The sequence below is a fragment of the Corylus avellana genome, chromosome ca6 (assembly GCF_901000735.1).
Source record: "Corylus avellana chromosome ca6, CavTom2PMs-1.0".
In the NCBI taxonomy this organism is placed as follows: Eukaryota; Viridiplantae; Streptophyta; class Magnoliopsida; order Fagales; family Betulaceae; genus Corylus; species Corylus avellana.
In genome coordinates this window covers 28,352,104-28,372,249 of record NC_081546.1, presented here as the reverse complement: position 1 = coordinate 28,372,249, position 20,146 = coordinate 28,352,104, and the positions used below count along the sequence as shown (strand labels likewise).

Here is a 20,146-nt window from a genome sequence, read left to right as displayed (position 1 = left end):
AAAATAAAATTGTGAAGCTTCCTCCTTTATGCCTATTGTGGGGGCTTTGTCATTATTTTTCCCTTCTCTCAAACGTCAAATCTTCTCTATTCTTCTCACAATATAGGTAGTGTCTTCATTTGCATGTGAGGTTGAGAACTTTTGGGTGCCTCGGTTATAGTGCTTTGAAAGATTCTTCAACACAAAAGTAAAGGGAATAAGTACCCACAAAAGGGCAAAAAAGATCATCATCCCTAACGTTCTATTCTAATCATTCAACCCCACCAAAGTCTATCTTTACTTTTTCGTAAAATCAGAACCCAAAGGTAGAAGAAGCCCAAGAAAAAAAAAAAAAAAAAACCTAAACGGAGATAATATTAAAAAATAGAAAGAAAAAAAAGACCCATATTATCCCTTCAAACACAATCTTATCTCTTTCTCACTTAATTGCTTTTCAAACCCAAAGGAATCCCAATGTTCCACCCCCACCAACTGCGATTTCTTTTACTTAAAAGCCTTTAAAATACTGTTTAGATTTTATTTTATTGTATTTAATAGTGTACATAATTCGATGTATTATTTAAAATTTTTAAATGACGTGACTCATGTTTGCCTTTTGTCGACAAAGTGTGAGCAAACAGATTCTTTGAGACTGTTGATGAATTTGTTTTTCGCAAGGGTCTACCAAGCTTCTTATTTGTCCATTATTCTTCTGTTACACTCGCCAATTAAATTGGCGGATTCTTCTTTGTCTAGAGTAAGTGAAGAAATAAAACTCTGGCCGTAATTTAGCAGACCTAAGTGTTCTATGTCATCTGCTAACAACTCCAATTCATATGATAAATCAATATTTTTTTTTTTTCTTGTTTTCTCAAAATATTTTTCTGCTTGTTCGACTTGCTCTAGACTCCGAGAAAAATCAATTGAAACTTCATTAACAAATAGCCTTTTAATATAGACCATAAAATAAAACCGTGTAGAATTATAGAACTTAATAACAATTTATGATGACGTGGGAAGAATCTAAAGAGGACTACTTTAGTTGATAGGGCTTCGTATAAGTTGATGAGAAGGCCAATTAAAATAATTAAAGTGATTTGTCCCATTAGGAGTTTTAATTAATGATAAATTAAAATATGTTTAGTGTTTGCTTGCAGTAATGACTAAAATATGAGAAGATGAGGCCAAAGCAAATGGTCATTCAACTAACAAATACTTGTTTTATTTTGGTAGATGAAGATTGGTGATTCGGTGACCAGAACTTGTCCCTTTTGATTTCTTTATTCATATTTGTCAGTTTATTATGTTAAATTGGTGATTTAACAGATTCCGGAGATATAAAACGTGGCCACGTTAAAAGATGGAACTCTGATATTATGTTGAAGTTTGTGAAGAAATTTAAAATACGAGAATAATAACAAAAGTAAGAGAGAGAAAAGAGAAATAAAGAATTATAGGTGATTCGGTGTTAGATATCTACGTCCACCATTTTGAATAGCCCTTAGAGACATTGTGCTCACATTAGCTTGATTGTTTATAATATATATGTCCTATATATTAGAAAATATAAAGAAATAATATAAATTCAGAATATATTTAAATAGGAAGAAATAGAACTTTTGGATTGTTTTATTTTTGAGGGAAATCTCCTCATACTCCTTAGGTCTAGGCCTGAATTCTTAGTCATTTATAAGCATGTGTGACATGATGATATCATTTTTGGATAATGCTAGACATCTTAAGGGATTCTTCCCAAAATGTTTTTCAAATGATGTGACAAACATTTTTTTCCTTAAAAAATTCGCATTCTCTCTCCTTTGTTTCTCACTCCTTCCCAAAATAGTGCTTTCCACATCATTTGGGAAGGATTTTGGGACACCTAGCAGCCCTCATCATTTTTTAATACACGTGGTACAATTTTACTAGGTTTACGCGGAGAAAATAGCATAATGGTACTTCTATTGGCCAAAACTTAGATTTTTAACTGTCAAAATTAGACACTCAATTTCTTATCTATCGCAAAGCTAAAACTAAAACTCGAAGCAATTTTCGTTATTCACGTACTGACACATGTCAACAAGTAGTAAAACAATTATAAATCTAACATTTTCCATAACTAAATAGCCAAATCAGAAAAATAAAGGAAAAGGAAACATGGTAAATTTAAGAAAGTAACATAAGGAAAGGAAAATAGTTCTCAAGATTTGCTAATTGGATCCTTTTTTTCACCTATTCTCCATCGTTCATCCATTCGGTTACTTTTACCCATCGCAAATAAATTATTATCTATTAATCATGCATCACTTTTCTAAAAGAGAAACAAAAGGACACAGTTTGCTTCTCTCTCTCTCTCTATCAATAAAACAGAGAAAAAACAAACAAATCAGGACAAAAGTGATTGAAAATATTGCAACGTTGCCTGTCCCCCAGTCCTGATGAGTGATGTCGTGGCCTGTTTTCTGTCATTGTAAAGAATATTGCATGTAGTTTCCTTTTTTGTCAAACATAATTAGACGGAGGAATGATGGAATTGTTAGAGAATATTTGAATGATCCTAAATTTAGGAATTTGATGAAGATTGATGAAGATTAAATTAGCCTAACTTTAAGAATTTGATTATGATTTGATCAGCATAAATTAGAAGATTTGATTAAGATTTCATTTATGTGTAAACTCTATAAATAGAGCATTTTGTATTGTAAAAAAATTATTCAATAAAAGCATAATGTAGCCCTTTAGGCTTTATCTGTAGGCATAAGTCATAAATCGAACCACGTAAAATCCTTTGTGTCTATTTATTTTATTTTCGCAATTTATTTCTATTTCTTTATTAATTTCTTCATGAATACCACAGCTTTTACTAAAATCACATACAAACTCGGATATCGTAACTTTTACTATAGTCACATAGACTCACACACCACGTTAACTGCCATGTCCATATGTAAATATGGTAAGTGTAATGTAGACTATTATGCAGTAGTCCGCATTTTAGTAGTTGACGTGACGTGAACTACTACGTAAACAGTAAAAGTTATAGTATCTCTCTCCGCTCTCTATTACATGTAATACTAGAAGTGTGGAAGAAGGAACATGAATACATGATGGTGCAGAAACAAGCTAGTGGGTGTGCCACAAACGATAGATGCAAGACAATGTCAATCAAAGCAGCCAAGGCTGGCCAACAAATGCCTTCAAATAGATTATTGAAGCCTGGATTCATTTTCCACACCCTTAAACAACAGGGGAAGATACATTTGCCGGACTCGACACAATGAAGCTATATGTACATCAAAATAATAGAGGTAAAACATACAAAAGAATATTAAAATCAATGAACTAGCTAGGTATGGAAATCTAAATAGAGTTGTAAGAACAACATTTGAAGGGAGAAAAACTTTTCCCTGTCCCTAAAGCAATTGACTTACAACGACCACGAATTCTTTGAGTAAATAGATACAGGTTGCACAGTGAAGAACAGAATCATGCAAACTCCACCATCTCTGACCCTATAAGAGTAGTATAATCATATTTATAGATGCTTGTAATTGTATAGAACAGAAAAAGAATCATTAACAATATTCAAACAGATGAGGGAGAGGTTACCTCTAAGTGAACAAATTCAACCTTGCAATCAGCAGCATATTGTGTCATCCTTAGACCCTATGCCACACATTCAGATTCAATCTACCAGCCAATTTACATGCTTCTCCTGACGCCTTGAACTATTTTTTGCCCAAATTAAAATCTCATGTTGAATGTTCTTGCCAAACTGGAGCATCTATTGATTCCACGAGAGAAAGGATTATTTCATTTCCACACTTATCATTTAACATTGCCACTGTGTATCGGAGAGCGTAAAATCTGTTTGGACTCCTTATGTGTGGCGTCCTTCTGTAACTTTTCACTTTCAACTGCTTTCTTCATTTCAAGCTCAAGCTGCCTGCAGTTCTCTTCATGGGATTTGTTGAACATTCTCATAAAGTTGAGCAGAGTTGAAATAACTGCAGATGTGATTCAGAAGAGCAATAAGGTAGTGGAAATTACAGTGAAAATACCTGGGTATGCACTGCCCTCAAATTAGACTTTATTGACTATCCATATAGATAGAGCAGATGATCAACTTTAAGATTAGCAAACTAAAAACCCTAAACCCCTTTTTTTAGATAGCTTTCACAAACAGATGAACAGCCAACACATGGGTCTTTAGTGGTCCAAAAGCTTATATCAGGGTCACTATAGCAACAATGTGTAGATTTAGATTGGGGAAACACCTTGATATATTATCATAGAGGAATTGATTAGTAAAGGCATCACACACAGCTTCCAATCTGATGACAGACTTAGAAATAGACAGAAAACGAACCGAGATTTCATTAAATTTAACTATTAAGTAGATCTCCAAAAACTTAGGAACTGCAAATTATTAAAACAGCTAAGAGATTTCAAAACCAAGGATCAAACGTAGTACAGAATTTGAGCTTCATACTTCTGGTGACTGGTGGACCATCAGTTAATACAACATTAAATCAGAAAAGTTATAGGAACCAAAATTCTGAATATATACCAATACCATATATGAAAAAACAGATATATCAAAAACCAAAGTTTCCCTTTAACCTTATGGCAATCAAAATGTCAATTCCATTACTCACTGATCACCAGTTACAATACCTTGTTCAAAGGGGCAACGAGCGGGATCTTCTCCCAAATAAAGGATCAATGCATCCACATTTCTACCCTGTAAAATGTCCCAGATGACAAATAATTGTTTTTTACCATTATAAAAGCTTAAACGCTCAACTAATCTTCAAAGCAAGACATACCACGCCAGAATACAATGAAGCCAAAGACCTCACTTCGGCTTCAGAATAAAGAAGGAACTCCTTTGAAGTCTGAAAGAGATAAAAGAATACCATAGATTAAAGCCTAAACAACAGAAGAGGAGACATAAATCCCATGAAAACAAATTAGAACAAAGATCCAAGAAGCCTGATGAATGAAAGATAAAAGCATGACCCTGGGCTCCTTTAGATATAACTATATAAGCATCATAATTATCGTTTAAATGGTACTATCCAAACTGAAGGATGTGGTAGTGTCTTTTCATCATGTTGAATCAGATCTTTGACCATCTTATTTGAAAACCAATTAGTGTCCAGTAAGGAAAGCCAAAACTTTTTGTGGCATTTGAAATCGCATCCCATAAAACATGTTCTAAGAGCCGTCCACGTGAGCAAAGCGGCATTGTCGCACCTCAACATATCATTTAAATATTGTAATAGCAATATCCACACAAAAGATAGAGCAATTCATATAATCTCACAGTAGCTCAATGAAATAGAAGCTTCACTATCATCCAAACTCAACTATTTGGTTCACCTTTGTCTTATGAATAAGATACTCTTATAAATTTGTTAGACATTGATTAATGAGAATTTGAGTGTAAGGTTTACTGATCACGTAGCTGCCTAGGATATTCCTGTCCTCTTCTTCTTCTGCTCTCAATTTTTCTGCAATTTGCCCTCTGCTTTGCTTTTTTTAAAACAGCATCTCGACATCAAACTGCCACAAAAGACCCTAGAATCCAAAGTTCAACATCTTAACTCAAAGGCTATCAATCTCTAAGCACCCTTATACTGATCAGTACACATCCCACCACATGCTATCCCTAGGTAATCATCTCTTTGGAAGAAACTGAGCGAAGATGTTGAGATGAATTAACAGAATTAATGAGTAGCCATACAGAAAAGAAAAAATGAAAATCAACAGAAATAATTCTGGAAAATTTGAAGATAGCACTAGCACCAATGAAGGACAGTACAGAACCACTTTTTGCCCTTTCTAAATTTGCAATATGAATGGGTTATCATTCACAATAGACACCAGAGAAACTGCACCAATAAGAGTGTCACGATTCAGGCAATGCAAAAAGCAGAATTCATTGTTGCAAGGGAAAACATGATTGCTTAGAAGTTGATGGCCTTAGAGCATTCCCAATGGAAGAGCCAAATATTATTTTTATCTAAAATAGCTCTTCAAATGTTTAAAAAACTCCCTACATTGGATTAGCCAAAAGAAAATGTAAAATAGATATTTGATTGGAGGAGCTAAAAAAAAAACTAAATGTAGCAGCACTTTTCAAGGAAGCTATTTTATTTTTCATTGTTTCTCTCACCTATTTTCTCTTTTTCTCAAATCTTTTCCTACTTTTTCTCTACATGTTCTCTTTTTCCCAAAACTTTTCTCATTTTTTCTCACATGTTCTTTTTTTCCCAAAACTTTTATTACTTTTAATAATATTTTAATAGAATAGATAAAAATATAGCTAATCGGATGTAGAAACATTTAAAAATGGCTTAGCTAAACTAGATAAAAGTGAGTTTTGAGAAGCCATTTTCCATAAAAATATGGCTCCTCCATTGGGAATGCTCTTACATAGGGAAAATGGCCAAATAGTATTCAAGTTGCCGACCTTTATTTGCCTAGTGCCTTGCTTTACTGAGTTGAATCTCTTGGCAAAATCCTTTTGAGCCATATATAATTCTAAAGAGTGGACTAGGTGAACATATGATCCGAACAAGATATAAACTTGAATACGTCATCCAATAACAATAAAATGCAAATTAGAAAAGAAAACGTGCAGATATGGATAGATCTTGTCTATGGTGACAAAAAAAAAAATGCTTATATACCTTACGGAATTTTTCTGATACAGGACCATCATTTTCAGAGGTGGATAGTTCCTGTATAACTTGCTCCAATCCTTTGCTTATGGCCTGCATTTCCTCTGCCAAAAATTTCAATTGTATCTGGATAGGAATCACAAATTTCAGTCAAGAAGTGCCACTCTACAAAGTTCCTTAAATGATTCTCACCAAAAACAAATAAGAATACCTTTGATGCAGGCTCCAAGCTGGCAAGGTCGTTGGAAAAATGTAAAACTTCTGGAAGTTTATCAGCAAGCACCTACAGCTTATCAAGCAAACTCAAACTTAATCACTTACTATGCAGGTAAACTTATCCACTGGCAAGTACTAGAAAAGCTAATCAATATATTGCCCAAAACATACTATACCATAATTGATGAACATAATGGACTTCTATACCAAAACCACATATTAAGGCACACGCTTTAGTTCTTAGTGATAACAAGGCATGCTTCTTTTTCAAAATGGTATGTGGTAAGTTACACACATCCGATGGGACTAGAACCCACGACCTCACCCTCTACCTCGCTATAAAGGGAGGAAGTATCATTTGAGCTAAAGCTCATTGGTCAAGGTATGCTTCTTATATGCAGATGTGTAAAAACCATCAAAGAATCAAATCTTGAGACGTCATTAGCATAATGAATGACCCATCCTGTTACAATTAAAAGATTTTCAAACACCTACATGATGCATCCAACAAATTAACGTTTAGGAAGAAAAATTAGAAGAAGTATAAATAGCAACGGCCTTTGTAATATATGTTAAACCCCTCCCCCCACCTTTCTCTCTTTTTTTGAGGGGATGAGGAGAGCAACCTTTTTTCAACGGGCCAAATTCTTACTAGACCCCAACTGTAAGGTCAGAATTGAGATTGTGAGGGACCCCCGATGGACCCCCTTACCCCCTGGGCACCTTCAAAATCTGTCCATGACTATTTAGTTAGCACCAGAATTTCTAAAAGTTGTGTTTTCCAGTTAATTTGCTACAAAGAAATGGCAGAAAATCACATTTGAGTCTTCTTCTAGCTCTAACAACAATATTCTTGAACTTGATCTCATTAAGATACCCTTTTAAGGACTTCAAAACACAGTCACATACATAGAACAGAAGGTTTAGCGAGTAAAACTGAAAAATTCAGACTGAATTGATTGCATATTTTGTCCATAAGTGCCAAGGGCAAAAGACAAGCCAAGAGGCTCAGTCCTGAGATACAGAAAACCAAGGTACTGCACAATTACCTACAAACCACAAGTTATATTCCAAGCCTAAGGTTAATTAAATTCTATTCCTTTTACTTAGAAATCAAAATTCTGCATTGAAAAAAGCTCCTGAAATTCTTCAGGCACCATTTGTAAAATGTTGGAGAAAGATATTGAGCACAACTGCACAAGAAAGTGTAAAAAAGAAATTGATGCATAAAATGAACCGAGAGGCGATTTGCACATATGTTTCTAGCACAAACGTGCAATGAAATCCGTAAGTAATATATTTGAGTTACGAAAAGTTCCACTTACACTTGATAAGCATACCATATGTTCCAAAAGAATTTTAAAACCAATGTGGAGAGTCAAGCTATAACAGGAACCCCCCAAAAATATGAACCAACTTATACCTTACAAAGATAATTCATGAGAGTCATCTTGTTGCTCCTTCCCCGTGTCTCAGTAAGTTTAAGAAGGCTATCCAACCTAAATCCAATAGCAGAACCTAGAAAAAAAAAAAACCCGTGGAAGTCAGTTAGAAGAGAGAAAATATAAGGAGTATCAATGAACAGGATACCGTATACTGCACATATAATATGTAAGATCCCGCAGCATGAGTGAAAATGGAACAATGACAAACATATATAAAAACATGTGGCAGGAATCAGGATGTGAACTAAGTAATAATACAGACCAAGGAGGTGATGCTAGTAGTTTTATGAATTTGAGTATCAAATGTAGGCTAACTTGATGTTCAAAGGCAGCATCTCAACTCTCAAGTGATCTTAGATTTAGAGGTCAGCTTCCAGCCACAGCCTAGGTCAAATAGGGTATAGGTATACACATACGCTTTTGTATCTCTTTAGGACATTATTAAAATCATATACATCTGATAAATCAGAACTCATAGTTAGATTCATTTTCTGCATACTTCTTTACATAGATCCACTAAAGAAGATTGCCTGAGTGATCAATTTTCATGTTAACCATACTCGACAGAATAGCTAGATTCCTTCTTCCCATACTTCAAGAGGCACTTTTCAAAGTTTCAGAATGCAGATTACATGTTAAACCGTCAAAAGAGTTGGGATCTATAAATTTCTGTTTGTATATTTGTCCTGTATTTGTCCCAAGATTTGCTGGAAAATTTTGTCAAAATCCAACTTTAAGATATTAATAGGATTCCACATGCTCCAATTCCAATTTAGCAATTTACAATTTCGTTCTTCATATCCCCTTTGAAAAGATTACACGTCCCAGTCTACCAGATAATTAACATGAGTTGTTTTCCAAGCCAGTTAGTAAACATCTGTTCACATTCTCCGGTACTCAATTTAACAGATAGGTGAACATATATCTTATGTATGGTCTAACTGAGTACTTTCTCAGCATTCGTTCTAGCCTCCTATTAGACTCCAATTTTTCTTCATTTACAATCCATTTCCGAAATTGGTAACAGTAACTCAACCATTTTCCATATATCAGTAATGGCTATCAAAACTTAGGCACCCCATGACCAACTTCTTGTATTGAGGATTTTCTTCTGTCATACTAAACTATCTAAATTATCCAATATACAGATGCTAGATAACAGTGATAACAGGGTAGTTTGCTTCTAACCCTCGTATATTTAATAAACACAGTGCCCCAGCCAAGATGCCAGACCAATTAAATATCCACTTACCCCTAGCAGTTCCCTGGTTCAAAGCATTTCCTAACGAGAGAATTGTCTGCATAATTCTCTTCAGTTTGACCGAATTCCTGATCTGATGAGTACATCATGAATAAGACAAGGAGAAGTCAATATTCTTAGAAATATCAGAACCACTTCCAAAAAGAAATATGAGGATATGATAAAATAACTTGCCTCTTCTGTGGCGGAGTTCACAACATTTAGGCTCTTTCTAAGGTCAGAAACCTAGATAGAATCATACATGGGCCATATTAGTACATGTAAATCACAGGACTTTCAGTGAGCAGGAAGATCCTGAGTTCATTCTTACCTGGGAATGGAACTGTATCTTGAATGAAAAAACTCTGAGCTTAGATTCTGCACGTGGTACTTGCATTAACTCTAAGAAGAACTGTCATGAACATTTAAAAGCATATTAATCCAAAAACGACACCTCAAAATGTTTGAAGATAAATTAAATAATTAAATTCATCCATTTCTATCGGCCTACACTTTTGGAACATTTGGTGATTTAACTCGGTATCAAAACAAAGGTCCTAAGTTTGAACTTTGTCTCCACAAAAACCTTCAATTTCAATTAAATATTTCACGTATTGGGCCTCACTTATTAAGGGAAAGTTTGAGCCCACATGTGAAGGGAAGTGTGAAAATATGAATTAAACGATTAAATCATTCATTCCTATTAACTTAAGCTTTTATGATAAGTAGTAATTTAATACAAAATAGTTCGGGGAGATTACATTTCCAAAGGTATTATAGCAGCTTAATTAAAAGCTAGAATCAAGGGGCCAATATATCTAAACATCAGAGAACAAAAGCTTGAATTTACTGAAAATGCAGACACCTATGTTGACATTGATCTACCAACCATTTCTCAAATTTTCTTATGCTAAAAGGACGAAGGTCCCCCTCCCCTTGGGAAAAGAAAATTACTTATAAAAAAAAAAGGACAAAGGTTTTACTAGCAAGTAATTTTATATTAAATCTAACCAAAGCAATGAGTAACAATGCTAGTTGAGCAGATGAAAATAGTTTCAAATGAAAACCATCTGACCACCAATATTTTAGAACTCTTTCTAGCACAAACTCTGGTCCTGAAAGATGTTACAAAAAAAAAGAGAAGCATTTTAAGCTTCTGGACACACACACACACTCTCGCACTTTGAAACTTATGCGCACACACTTTCACTTTGAAACTTCTTGTGATAGGTAAGCACATACAGCACACATTTGCATTTTGAAGACAAATACCTTCTTGATAAAAGTATAGCCACCCACACATGCACAGACACAAATGCAGACTTGCTATTTAAACTTCTCAAGACAATGATACACACGAACACACATGCATACAAGCACCCTGCACGCATGCATACACACGAACACACATGCATACAAGCACCCTGCACGCATGCATACACACACATACACTCAGAGAGAGACCAAAAAGATAAATGGAGCTTAGCTATGTTTTTCTTCCTTCATCTCACAATTCTACCTTTTTCCATTTTGTGTTAGTTAAAACCCTCCACCCAACAATGCCCAATCCAACAAAATGAAGTCTTTGAAATGATAATCAACAACAATGCATTCAGTTCATAAGTGGAATTAGTATTACTGTAGGGTTACAGCTATATTTTTACTATATTTTCATATCAAGCAGTACGCTTAACAATTCAATTGTTACATAAGTACGGGCAGCAATTAAACTAATCATAACATACCAGAAGTTAGTAATTATAGGTACAAAGGACAAAAGTTAAAATAAAAACAACAAATGATTCGCTTGTACAATAATGACAGAATTTGCAAGTAATTATGTGCTAAAGTTATATAAGAGAACTACTAGATTAATCATTTTAGAGGACCTTTCATTGTTACCTGTGTTTGGAACTCTAACTACCCAATGTAGAAAAACTTCCTTCTAATTAAAAGCAGACATAAAAATAAAAGTCACAAAAAGTAACCATATGCATGTCATCAAGTATGAGTTGTCAAGACACGAAATAGAACTTTAGAATATGAACAGCACGAAGGAAATCCTACACACACCTGTTCACACTTCCCTAACTTTTCCTTTTCTCCAGTGTAGCCCTGAACACAAAAAGATAAATGCAATTATAATTGAAAAGAACCAGTGCAAGTATCATCTTGAGGGACCTGACTCCTTCAATGGCTATCAAATATTTGCAGAAAGATATGAAATGATAAAAAATGATTCCAATTTCAACATAATAGTTTTCCCAAACCTTAAGTAGTTCCATCTCCTCTTTTGTTGGACAGAACTTTATAAGATTCTCGACCTGATCCACATCTAAAGCTGAATCTTCCAGGGCAAGCACTGAACTCTGTCAATGTTCCACATGAAGCCATAATCGATAAGGACAACTCTTCAGAAAATAATCCCCAATTCTATAATGGGACTAAGACCGCATATCTTGCAAAAAATGAATAAGAGCGTTGCATAGATGGAGAATATGTATTCCAAGGAGAAACCCGGAGGAAAATGATAACTTCTAGCAAGAGATAGAGCCTATGAAAAAGAATGAGAACATTGCCTAAACAAGAGAGAGAGAGAGAGAGAGAGAGAGAGAGAGAACATTGCGTTTCCTTTTCGTTTGGAGGTAGAAAATGGAGTGGAGGCAGAAAATCAAATTATAAGCACCAAAATATAATAACATGACCTGCTTAAGGCAGGTTAAAGACATGAACTACACTCCTTATTCCTTAATTGATAAGTTGTCATAAGAAAACCATAAGAATGTAATTAAATTTGTCTTGTAACAATGTAATTAAATTTAACTTCTAAGAAAAGAAAGAACTTTTGTACCGATAATTTGATATACATATGAGGAAGCTGTAATTCAAACCATATGTAGGCTTACATCAGGGGTAATCATTTTGCACACACCATTATGCATGCAGTATAAACTGACAGTATGACAGAATAACAGGTTTCAGAATTTATGCCACTTCATTTCATAAATTCTTTCTTTTTTTAGGTTAAAACAATGCATGCATTCACATGGGGTTGAACCTATGACCTCACCCTCCACCCTTTAATTATGAGGGAAGGAGGTGTCATTTTGTCAAGAGACCATTGACATCAGTTTCTTTGCTTAAACTACAGATTCTTTTGAATAAAGGAGTTTGAGGCCAATTGGATTCAAACCAAAGATTTCAGATGTGATCATAACAATAATAAGAGTACAAATGGTGTTACTGACAGTGATGGTAATAGAATACCTAAGAGAGACCATTTTGATTACCTTGTGTCAAACATTATCAAGAAAGGATTGAAGAGAATGATTCTAATAGGACTACAGTAAACGGATGCAGTTGAGAGGTACTTCTGGAGTAATAAATACTTGCTTCTTCTTCTGTTAATTCATAAATGATACAGATGTATGGATGGAAAACGCATAAATGATGTGACAAAAATAAACTCATACGGAGTGTTGGAAGGATTGCCATTTGGGAAGCAATAGCATCGGCAATATAGTCAATGAACATAAGACCAAAAACAACACCAGTAAGGATTAAAATTGGAGGAGTTGCAAGGAAAAGGTCAAAGACAAGAAAGATGTGAGGCTAGGGCAAGACAACATAGGACTAAAACGAACATTACACTAGATATAGTGGAATGACAGAATAGAGTTTGCATAGCTGAGCACCCACAGTTTGGATAACGATTTGTGCAGTTGAACTCTGGACTACTTGAAGTTTAAGCTGAATTAAACCTTTATTTCAACAACCCAGAGAAGCACGTGCTTGAAGTACCATCAAGCTTACCATTAAGTCATGCAATGACACTTTCACCTTTGAAAGCATGATTTCACAGTTGTACGCCCGCCTGTGATCAATCTGCAAAACGTGATAATATCACATAAACACTAGATATTGATCTGATATTTATGAGAACTGTAACTTGGCCAAACTAGATAAATGTGATAAGAAAGTGATACATATAACATCAATTCAGATGCTAGGCTTGATTGACTGAAGTGTTCTACAATTCCATAATGCAAAAGGAAAAGAAGAAAAAGAAAAAAAGTACAAGTGTCACATGGTTCCTTCCTATCGTATTCTTCGGATGATGATGCAGCCAGGTAAAAAATGGTTTAGCTGAAGTTTCCTCATAACTTCCAAAATCAGTGTATTTTTAAGTTTTATTGTATGGGGTCCACATGATACATCTAATGGAAACAAAATCCCTAAGGCTATATCAGTTTGCAACTTTAGTTATTTGTTTCAGTAAAAATGCCAGTTGAAGAATCATACTGTTCTGCTTAACCTATGGAATAGACTTTTAAGGGGCACTCTAGGGTTTTTTTTTGATAGTCCCTAAGAATCATTTGTATTCTTGAGTTTTAAAAGCAAGTCTATTGGTGTTTTAAAGGCATGTTATAAAATAGTCTTTAGGAGTCCTAATCCTATAAGAATTTTATTTTCAAAATAATAACTTTGAGTATTGATAAAATTTGAGTTTTTTGTTTAATTGAAGGCATGAACATGTGGCAGTCTCCTCTTTAGTATGTTACGCAATCACAACCCTGCTCTCGTTGTGTTTTCCATCACATAACCCTAATTTGGACATCTTTATCCTTTTTTCCTTTATGCCATCATCTTAACAACCTAATGTCCTAAAGCTAGTCACTGCCACAAAATTTCCGCAACATATATCTCAAAATCTTGCAAGCTTTTGCTCATCCAACCTTTGCTTAATTTAGTGTCCAACCAATCCATGAAGTTCTCTCACCTATTAGAATCCTAAAAATTTCCTCAAACCTTAGACCTTTAGAAATGCAGCTCGTTACAAGTTAGTATGTCCTATGCCAGATGGAGTATACAAGATGAAGAATCTGATAATTTTTTTCACTGTAAACTTCAACCACAAAAATGGGATGGTTGCTTGTTTCTCAAAATGGACACATGATTGCTGATGACCCATCTTTTACAAAATATTCCAGGACTTAAATCTCAAGATGAAATATAGGTAATTTCAAGTAATAAAAATGAACGAAAAACAATTATGTTCTATACAACTTAAGAACCAAAAACTTGATTACCAGTTGCACTTTATCTGATTTAGGTCCAACTGAGCCACGCATAGACTTCCTGCCATGATCTGAACTTGGAAGTGCTGCTGAGAAAAGATTCTCAAGCTCTGACATGTCAATCTCTGGAGCCCTACATTGAGAGATAACAAACAAAATAGAGTACGAGATTTGTAGGAAATTCAAAGCATGATTCATAGATTGGCATAACATCACTCTTAGCCAAAAAGCACATACTTGGCAGCTTCACCATATTTTTGTGCCTCAGCCCATAGACTTCCACTCACTGCTCTTGTTAATTTCAACCAATGTAATGGCTTCAGTTTTTTGTTATGATGATTCTTTGAAGTAATAGTACGTGACAGAATTCGCCCCTTTCCACTACCAGGAGAACTAAATGGTGATCCAGACAAACTATTTCCACTACTACCTGGAGGTGGTGGTGGCACTGAAGATGGAACTCTAGGGCCTGCAACCTGCCCAGAATGAGGAGGGGGTGGGGGTGGAGGCTGTCTAGCTCTAATAGGTAGATTCTCATTCAAAGGAGGGATTGGAGGAGGAGGCGGTGTTGAAGGTGGTGGAGTCGTCGGAGGAGGCGTTGTTGAAGGTGGTGGAGGAGTTGGAGGAGGCCTAGTTGATGAAGTAACTACAGGAGCTGAAGGAGAATTAAGTGATGAATTAGTGGAAGAGATTATATGACCTGCAATGTGCCCAGAATGAGGAGGGGGCGGAGGTGGAGGGGCCCCAGCTCTAACAGCTAGATTCTCCTTCAAAGGAGGTGCTGGAGGAGGAGGTCGTGTTGGAGGTGGAGGAGGAGTTGGAGGAGGAGGATTAGCTAACAAACTATTGGAATTGGTACTTGAGAATGGTGTCCCAGGTGCAGCCAGGGGGCTAACCATTGATGACTGATCTCTGTAATAGATCTCATTGGTAAGTGAAGAATGTGTAGGTTCTGATAGATGATGAGGTGGCAGCGGTGGAGGTGGGGGAGGAGAAGGAAGAGTTTTTGTAGAACAATCAGTTGAGGGAGGTCGTGGTGGAGGAGGGCGAGGAGGTGTTGCAGGTGAAATTGAAATACTCTTGGTATCTGGAGATTCAGGTACCCATACAACTGCCAAGGCTGGATCTGGAATGGCTGGAGATGCAACCACTGGATGAGTGACTTCTATACTTTCAGATAAGGCATGGTCATGCAACTGACATTCTATGCCAGGAGTTTGGACAACAGGTGCATCTTTAACAGATTTACTGGAGATTGTCATTGACTCAGACGATTGAGGCATCCCTTGGCACATGATGTCCGATTGACTGGGTAGTTGAAACTCAATCTGAGTTTCATGGGGCTCAGCCACCTTTCTACTCGGATAAGTACCTGGAGATCGCTTAGGTGAGGGAATGGACTGAACCTCCAGGGACGAAGATAAGGAGCTCTTAGCCTTGTTTTCCAAAACTGCAGGCTTCTTTTTCTGCCGAAGCTTGCCAGAGCTTGTTTTTTGCAATAAAGTTTCCACTCTCTCATTAGAACTATTGTCCAACATTTCATGGATGATATTTGACGCACTCATCTGTTGGAGCACATTTAGGGCTGCATCGGTCTTGGGATCTAACCAGTCCACACAACTGAAGAACTCTTGAACTTTTGCAAATGCTTCCACTGGAAGGCCCTCCTCCTCGAAGCATGAGATATCACCCGCAACTACAGAAGCAGCTGCATCCATCTCTGAGAAAAGAATCTTCATCCAAATGACAAGCAAAGAATAAATTCCCTGTTAAGAAAAACCACCAACAAACAGCTATCCCTAAACAAATCTGGCAATTGATATACCTCGGCACTGAAGTCCTTTGGAAATTGATCCTTAGCATTCCACATCATGTCAATTTCATCCCGGTTTAGGATCAATATGTTAGACCTAATAAAAGCTGTGTTAAACATTACTCGGAACATCATCTCTTCACGTTCCATGTCATCATTCAAGCTAACACACTCAACCACAACATCACCTTGAATATGGCAGTTGATGTCTATTTTAGCTAGTTCACTTTCTTCCTGAAACACAGCAATAAAGGGTTCCAAAGAGTCATATAATGCAAAAATTAGACCGAACTGTAGTTTTCACTTTACATGAAATAATAAAGTTTGCTAACCAAGAAAAAAGTGAGCTTTCCCAGCAGATTGAAACATAGAACGAAAGGTCTCAACCAAGCTTCCCAAGATCCAGGTAATCGTTGGAAAACTCGACTCACAAACAAATGAAGCCCCCAAAACAATTACACTTTGATCTTGGATTTTGAGTCAAGACCAGAAAGCCACATTAAACTTTGACCAGGCCCTACTAATTGCTAAAGTCCCAAATTAAACAGGTCCCCAAGCCAAGATTGACTAGTTCAATACTTCTTAATGATTTCTACAATTCTATGTATAATAGTTTTGTTGGGGGAAGGGGGGGGGGAGATGAACTTTTACTTTTTGAGAAATTCACTTATACACAAAGGATGTTTCTAACCAGTTTTTAGGCTATTATGATTCTGACTTTGGATCTATATTAAACCTCAGATCTATTATTCAGGAAGTGAGGTAGCAAAATTATAAGATATGAAAAAGAAAAGGCATAACATCACCTGCTTGTAAGCCCGGACAGTCTTGCTTCTTTTTGGAGTGGAATACAATACTTTGGGGTTTTTATTAGCAACAAGAAAAGGGTCCTGTCCATATACCCGAAATATTGGACGGCAACCCCCCTGTCCATCAAAATTAGGAATGAATCTGAGGATGACGCAGTCCAAGGTGAGCGCTCTATCCAATGGTGGCCATTCTGAGGCAAGATTCCTCCTAGCGACATACTGTAGATACCTCAGTTGAGAAGGCATTGGATTCAGTGGTGACAGCAAATGGAAAAGTTCATGGGGAGCCTGTCTGTAAACCATGTCTAATGTCTTCTGCTCCCCACTGTACTGCTTCCTGTAGATCAATAATGCAGCCAACATGAAAGCCAAAACTGGCCAGCCACCACGTTCACAGTGCATCAACAGCGCAGTATGCTGCCCAAGTGAGAGCCAACTTTCACTTGATTTTAGAAAATGGTGGATCACCTCTACTGTTAAGACAGGGCAACTCTCAAATTGCCGAGGGTAGTCCATTATGGTCATATCATACTCAGCCAAAATGTTGGCAATCTCACTTTGTGTTTCTCCCTCACGAAAATTGAATACCAACAATAAAGGATCAGACAAATGATGCCGAAGTTGGTCGACTATCCCACCTATATATTCCTTATAGTTCTCTTTGTGCCATCCCTCGGTAGTGAAGCAGCTGTCAAACACTACATATGTAGATAGAGTGTTAAACCATCAACCACTGAATTTGAAACTTTCTTCCAAAACTTAAATTTCCAATATATATATATATAGTTTCTGAATACTATTCGATTTGGGACTTAACCACTAACACTCACATGTGTACACTCCAATCAATTGATGGCCATGTTTTATAAGCAATGGACAAAATCACAATTACAAAAAGGAATTGTATTCTCCAGAACCTTCACTCTATTCATTGCACTTGAAAAAAGACTGGGTTTCCTTTTCTCTGCCACAATAATGCAATGAGACACCGACATAACATAATCCTCTAAACCCAAAATCTAGCTGCCATTTGATACTTCTAGCAAGTAATTTCAAACACCCACTAAAAAGTACTGCCTCAACTTAGATTTCTGTAGCATTCCACTCTGCTTGGTTGCTCAGACTCTAAAGAGAAGAAGGCAACAATATTTGAGCTTTTCTTTTACCACCGCCCCGCAAATCATAAGAACTAAAAAAGTAGGAAAAATTCAATAATCCTATTCTTTCAATTCCAACATTTTCTCAGCAACCATACAGAGCCTTAAGCTCAGAAAATCCAAATTCAAAAACCAAACACACACACACGCGCACACAAAATATGAATCTTCTACGCTTTGCCCATTAACAATTCTCCACTCTCCCATCATTTTCATCATTTCCACAAACAAAAAACAAAAAAGGAAAGAAAAAAAAAAAAAAAAAAAAAAAAAACCCAGAAACATAAAAGAACGCACCGTAAACTCGGTCACAGATTTCAAGGAGCCCATCCGGCGGCTTCCGGAAGAAGAATTTGCGTAGCAACGCCATCTCTCAGTCGTCCAATCACTCCTCCAATTTAATACACATACATACATACATATATATGTATTTACGTACGTTTGTGAGTTGTGATTGTTGTCAGGTGGTGGCCGGAGGATTGTTGTTGTGGGTGTCGTGTTGTTGACGATGAGCGATGGACGGTGTTGGTGTTTTTCGACGATTTCACTGTTTGGGTTGTGTTGGTTGTTACTTGTTAGTTCTGCAAGCAGAGATTATTGCCCACCAAATCGCGGGGGAGTGGCCACGTCGGATGACTTGGACAGCACTACCCCATCGACGTGTATACTAAGTTATCCACACTAGGGGTAATATTGGAGTTCCTTGATCAAAATGATCAAATTCTACCTCAAGTAACAAAGACACTTTGTCCCGACAGGTAGTTCAATTGGCAGTAGGCCACATCTCATAAAATTGAGGTTATTAAGTCGAATTCTCTCATTCTCCTTTCCTTATATAGACATCTTTAAAAAAAAAAAAAAAAAAAAAAAATTACACTTTGACTAGCATTTGGTCTAGTATTTAGGTGATGTAAGAGATTTAAGAGCGGTGTGACCACCCAAGCCACTTCCGAGGTATGGCTAACTAGGGGCAAAATCACGTTGGGCCTTGGAGGAACCTGGACTCCAAAGTCCTAAGGTGGTCCCCCCCATCAAAAAAAAAAAAAAAAAAAAAAAAAAATCAATTATAAAAAATTCCTATAAAATTTAATTTTTGACCCCCAAATTATATTTTTTAGAATTTTGCCTCCCAAACACAAATATGGGGCTAACAACCACCTCTTAAGATAAGAGGGGTGATCAAGCTACCCCTTAAGGTAGTCATTGTCTTCAAAATGAATTATAATCGTTTCCTTAATAAGTTACCTATTCATTCCTTAATATGCTAACAAGAAACGAGGGATAAAAGACGGCTACTTTACAGTTTAGAAGTTGATAAACTAAAGGATGCAAACGTGCATCTAAGGTAGTGGTTTCTGCCTCAACATCATTACTTGGTTTTCCTTCTAAGCATGTCCCGGTTTACTAGAGACTGTACACTTTTTACCCATCAATATGAATTACAGCATGGATCAGCTCACAGAACTTTATGCCAAGGAGATTGTATGACTACATAGAGTTCCTATGTCCATTGTATCATATTGGGATCCAAGATTTACCTCAATATTTTGGCGGAGTTTACAGGAAGCAATGAGCACAAAGTTAACTTTCACATTTCATCCTCAAACCAACGGGAAGACTGAATGGACAATGTTATGGTCAATTCCCCATCTAACTTTAATGTTAAGACAACATCCTCCTATCCTTATTAAATAAGCCTCATTTAATCCATCAAAACTCACAA

The 20,146-nt window shown here is 36.3% G+C and overlaps 1 protein-coding gene across 2 annotated transcripts; it reads right to left on the bottom strand.

Annotated features, from left to right (window-relative positions):
• Positions 1–3,141: 3,141 nt before the first annotated feature.
• On the bottom strand, positions 3,142–18,978 carry LOC132184013 (formin-like protein 13). Of its 2 annotated transcripts, XM_059597492.1 has the most exons (18): positions 18,721–18,978; positions 17,264–17,964; positions 16,470–16,691; positions 14,882–16,377; positions 14,657–14,777; positions 13,380–13,451; positions 11,837–11,935; positions 11,640–11,681; positions 9,898–9,978; positions 9,762–9,812; positions 9,579–9,660; positions 8,305–8,399; positions 6,877–6,948; positions 6,675–6,791; positions 4,806–4,874; positions 4,654–4,720; positions 3,586–3,983; positions 3,142–3,488 (listed from the first exon to the last, which is right to left on the bottom strand). In XM_059597492.1, exons 1-17 carry the CDS (start codon positions 18,791–18,793, stop codon positions 3,805–3,807), a joined length of 3,639 nt encoding a protein of 1,212 aa, XP_059453475.1. In that variant the 5' UTR covers positions 18,794–18,978; the 3' UTR covers positions 3,142–3,488; positions 3,586–3,804. The 2 variants fall into 2 exon arrangements, with proteins under 2 accessions (XP_059453475.1, XP_059453476.1); XM_059597493.1 differs by lacking the exons at positions 3,142–3,488; positions 3,586–3,983; positions 4,654–4,720; positions 4,806–4,874; positions 6,675–6,791 and having other exon boundaries at positions 6,877–6,954.
• Between the last annotated feature and the right edge of the window lie 1,168 nt (positions 18,979–20,146).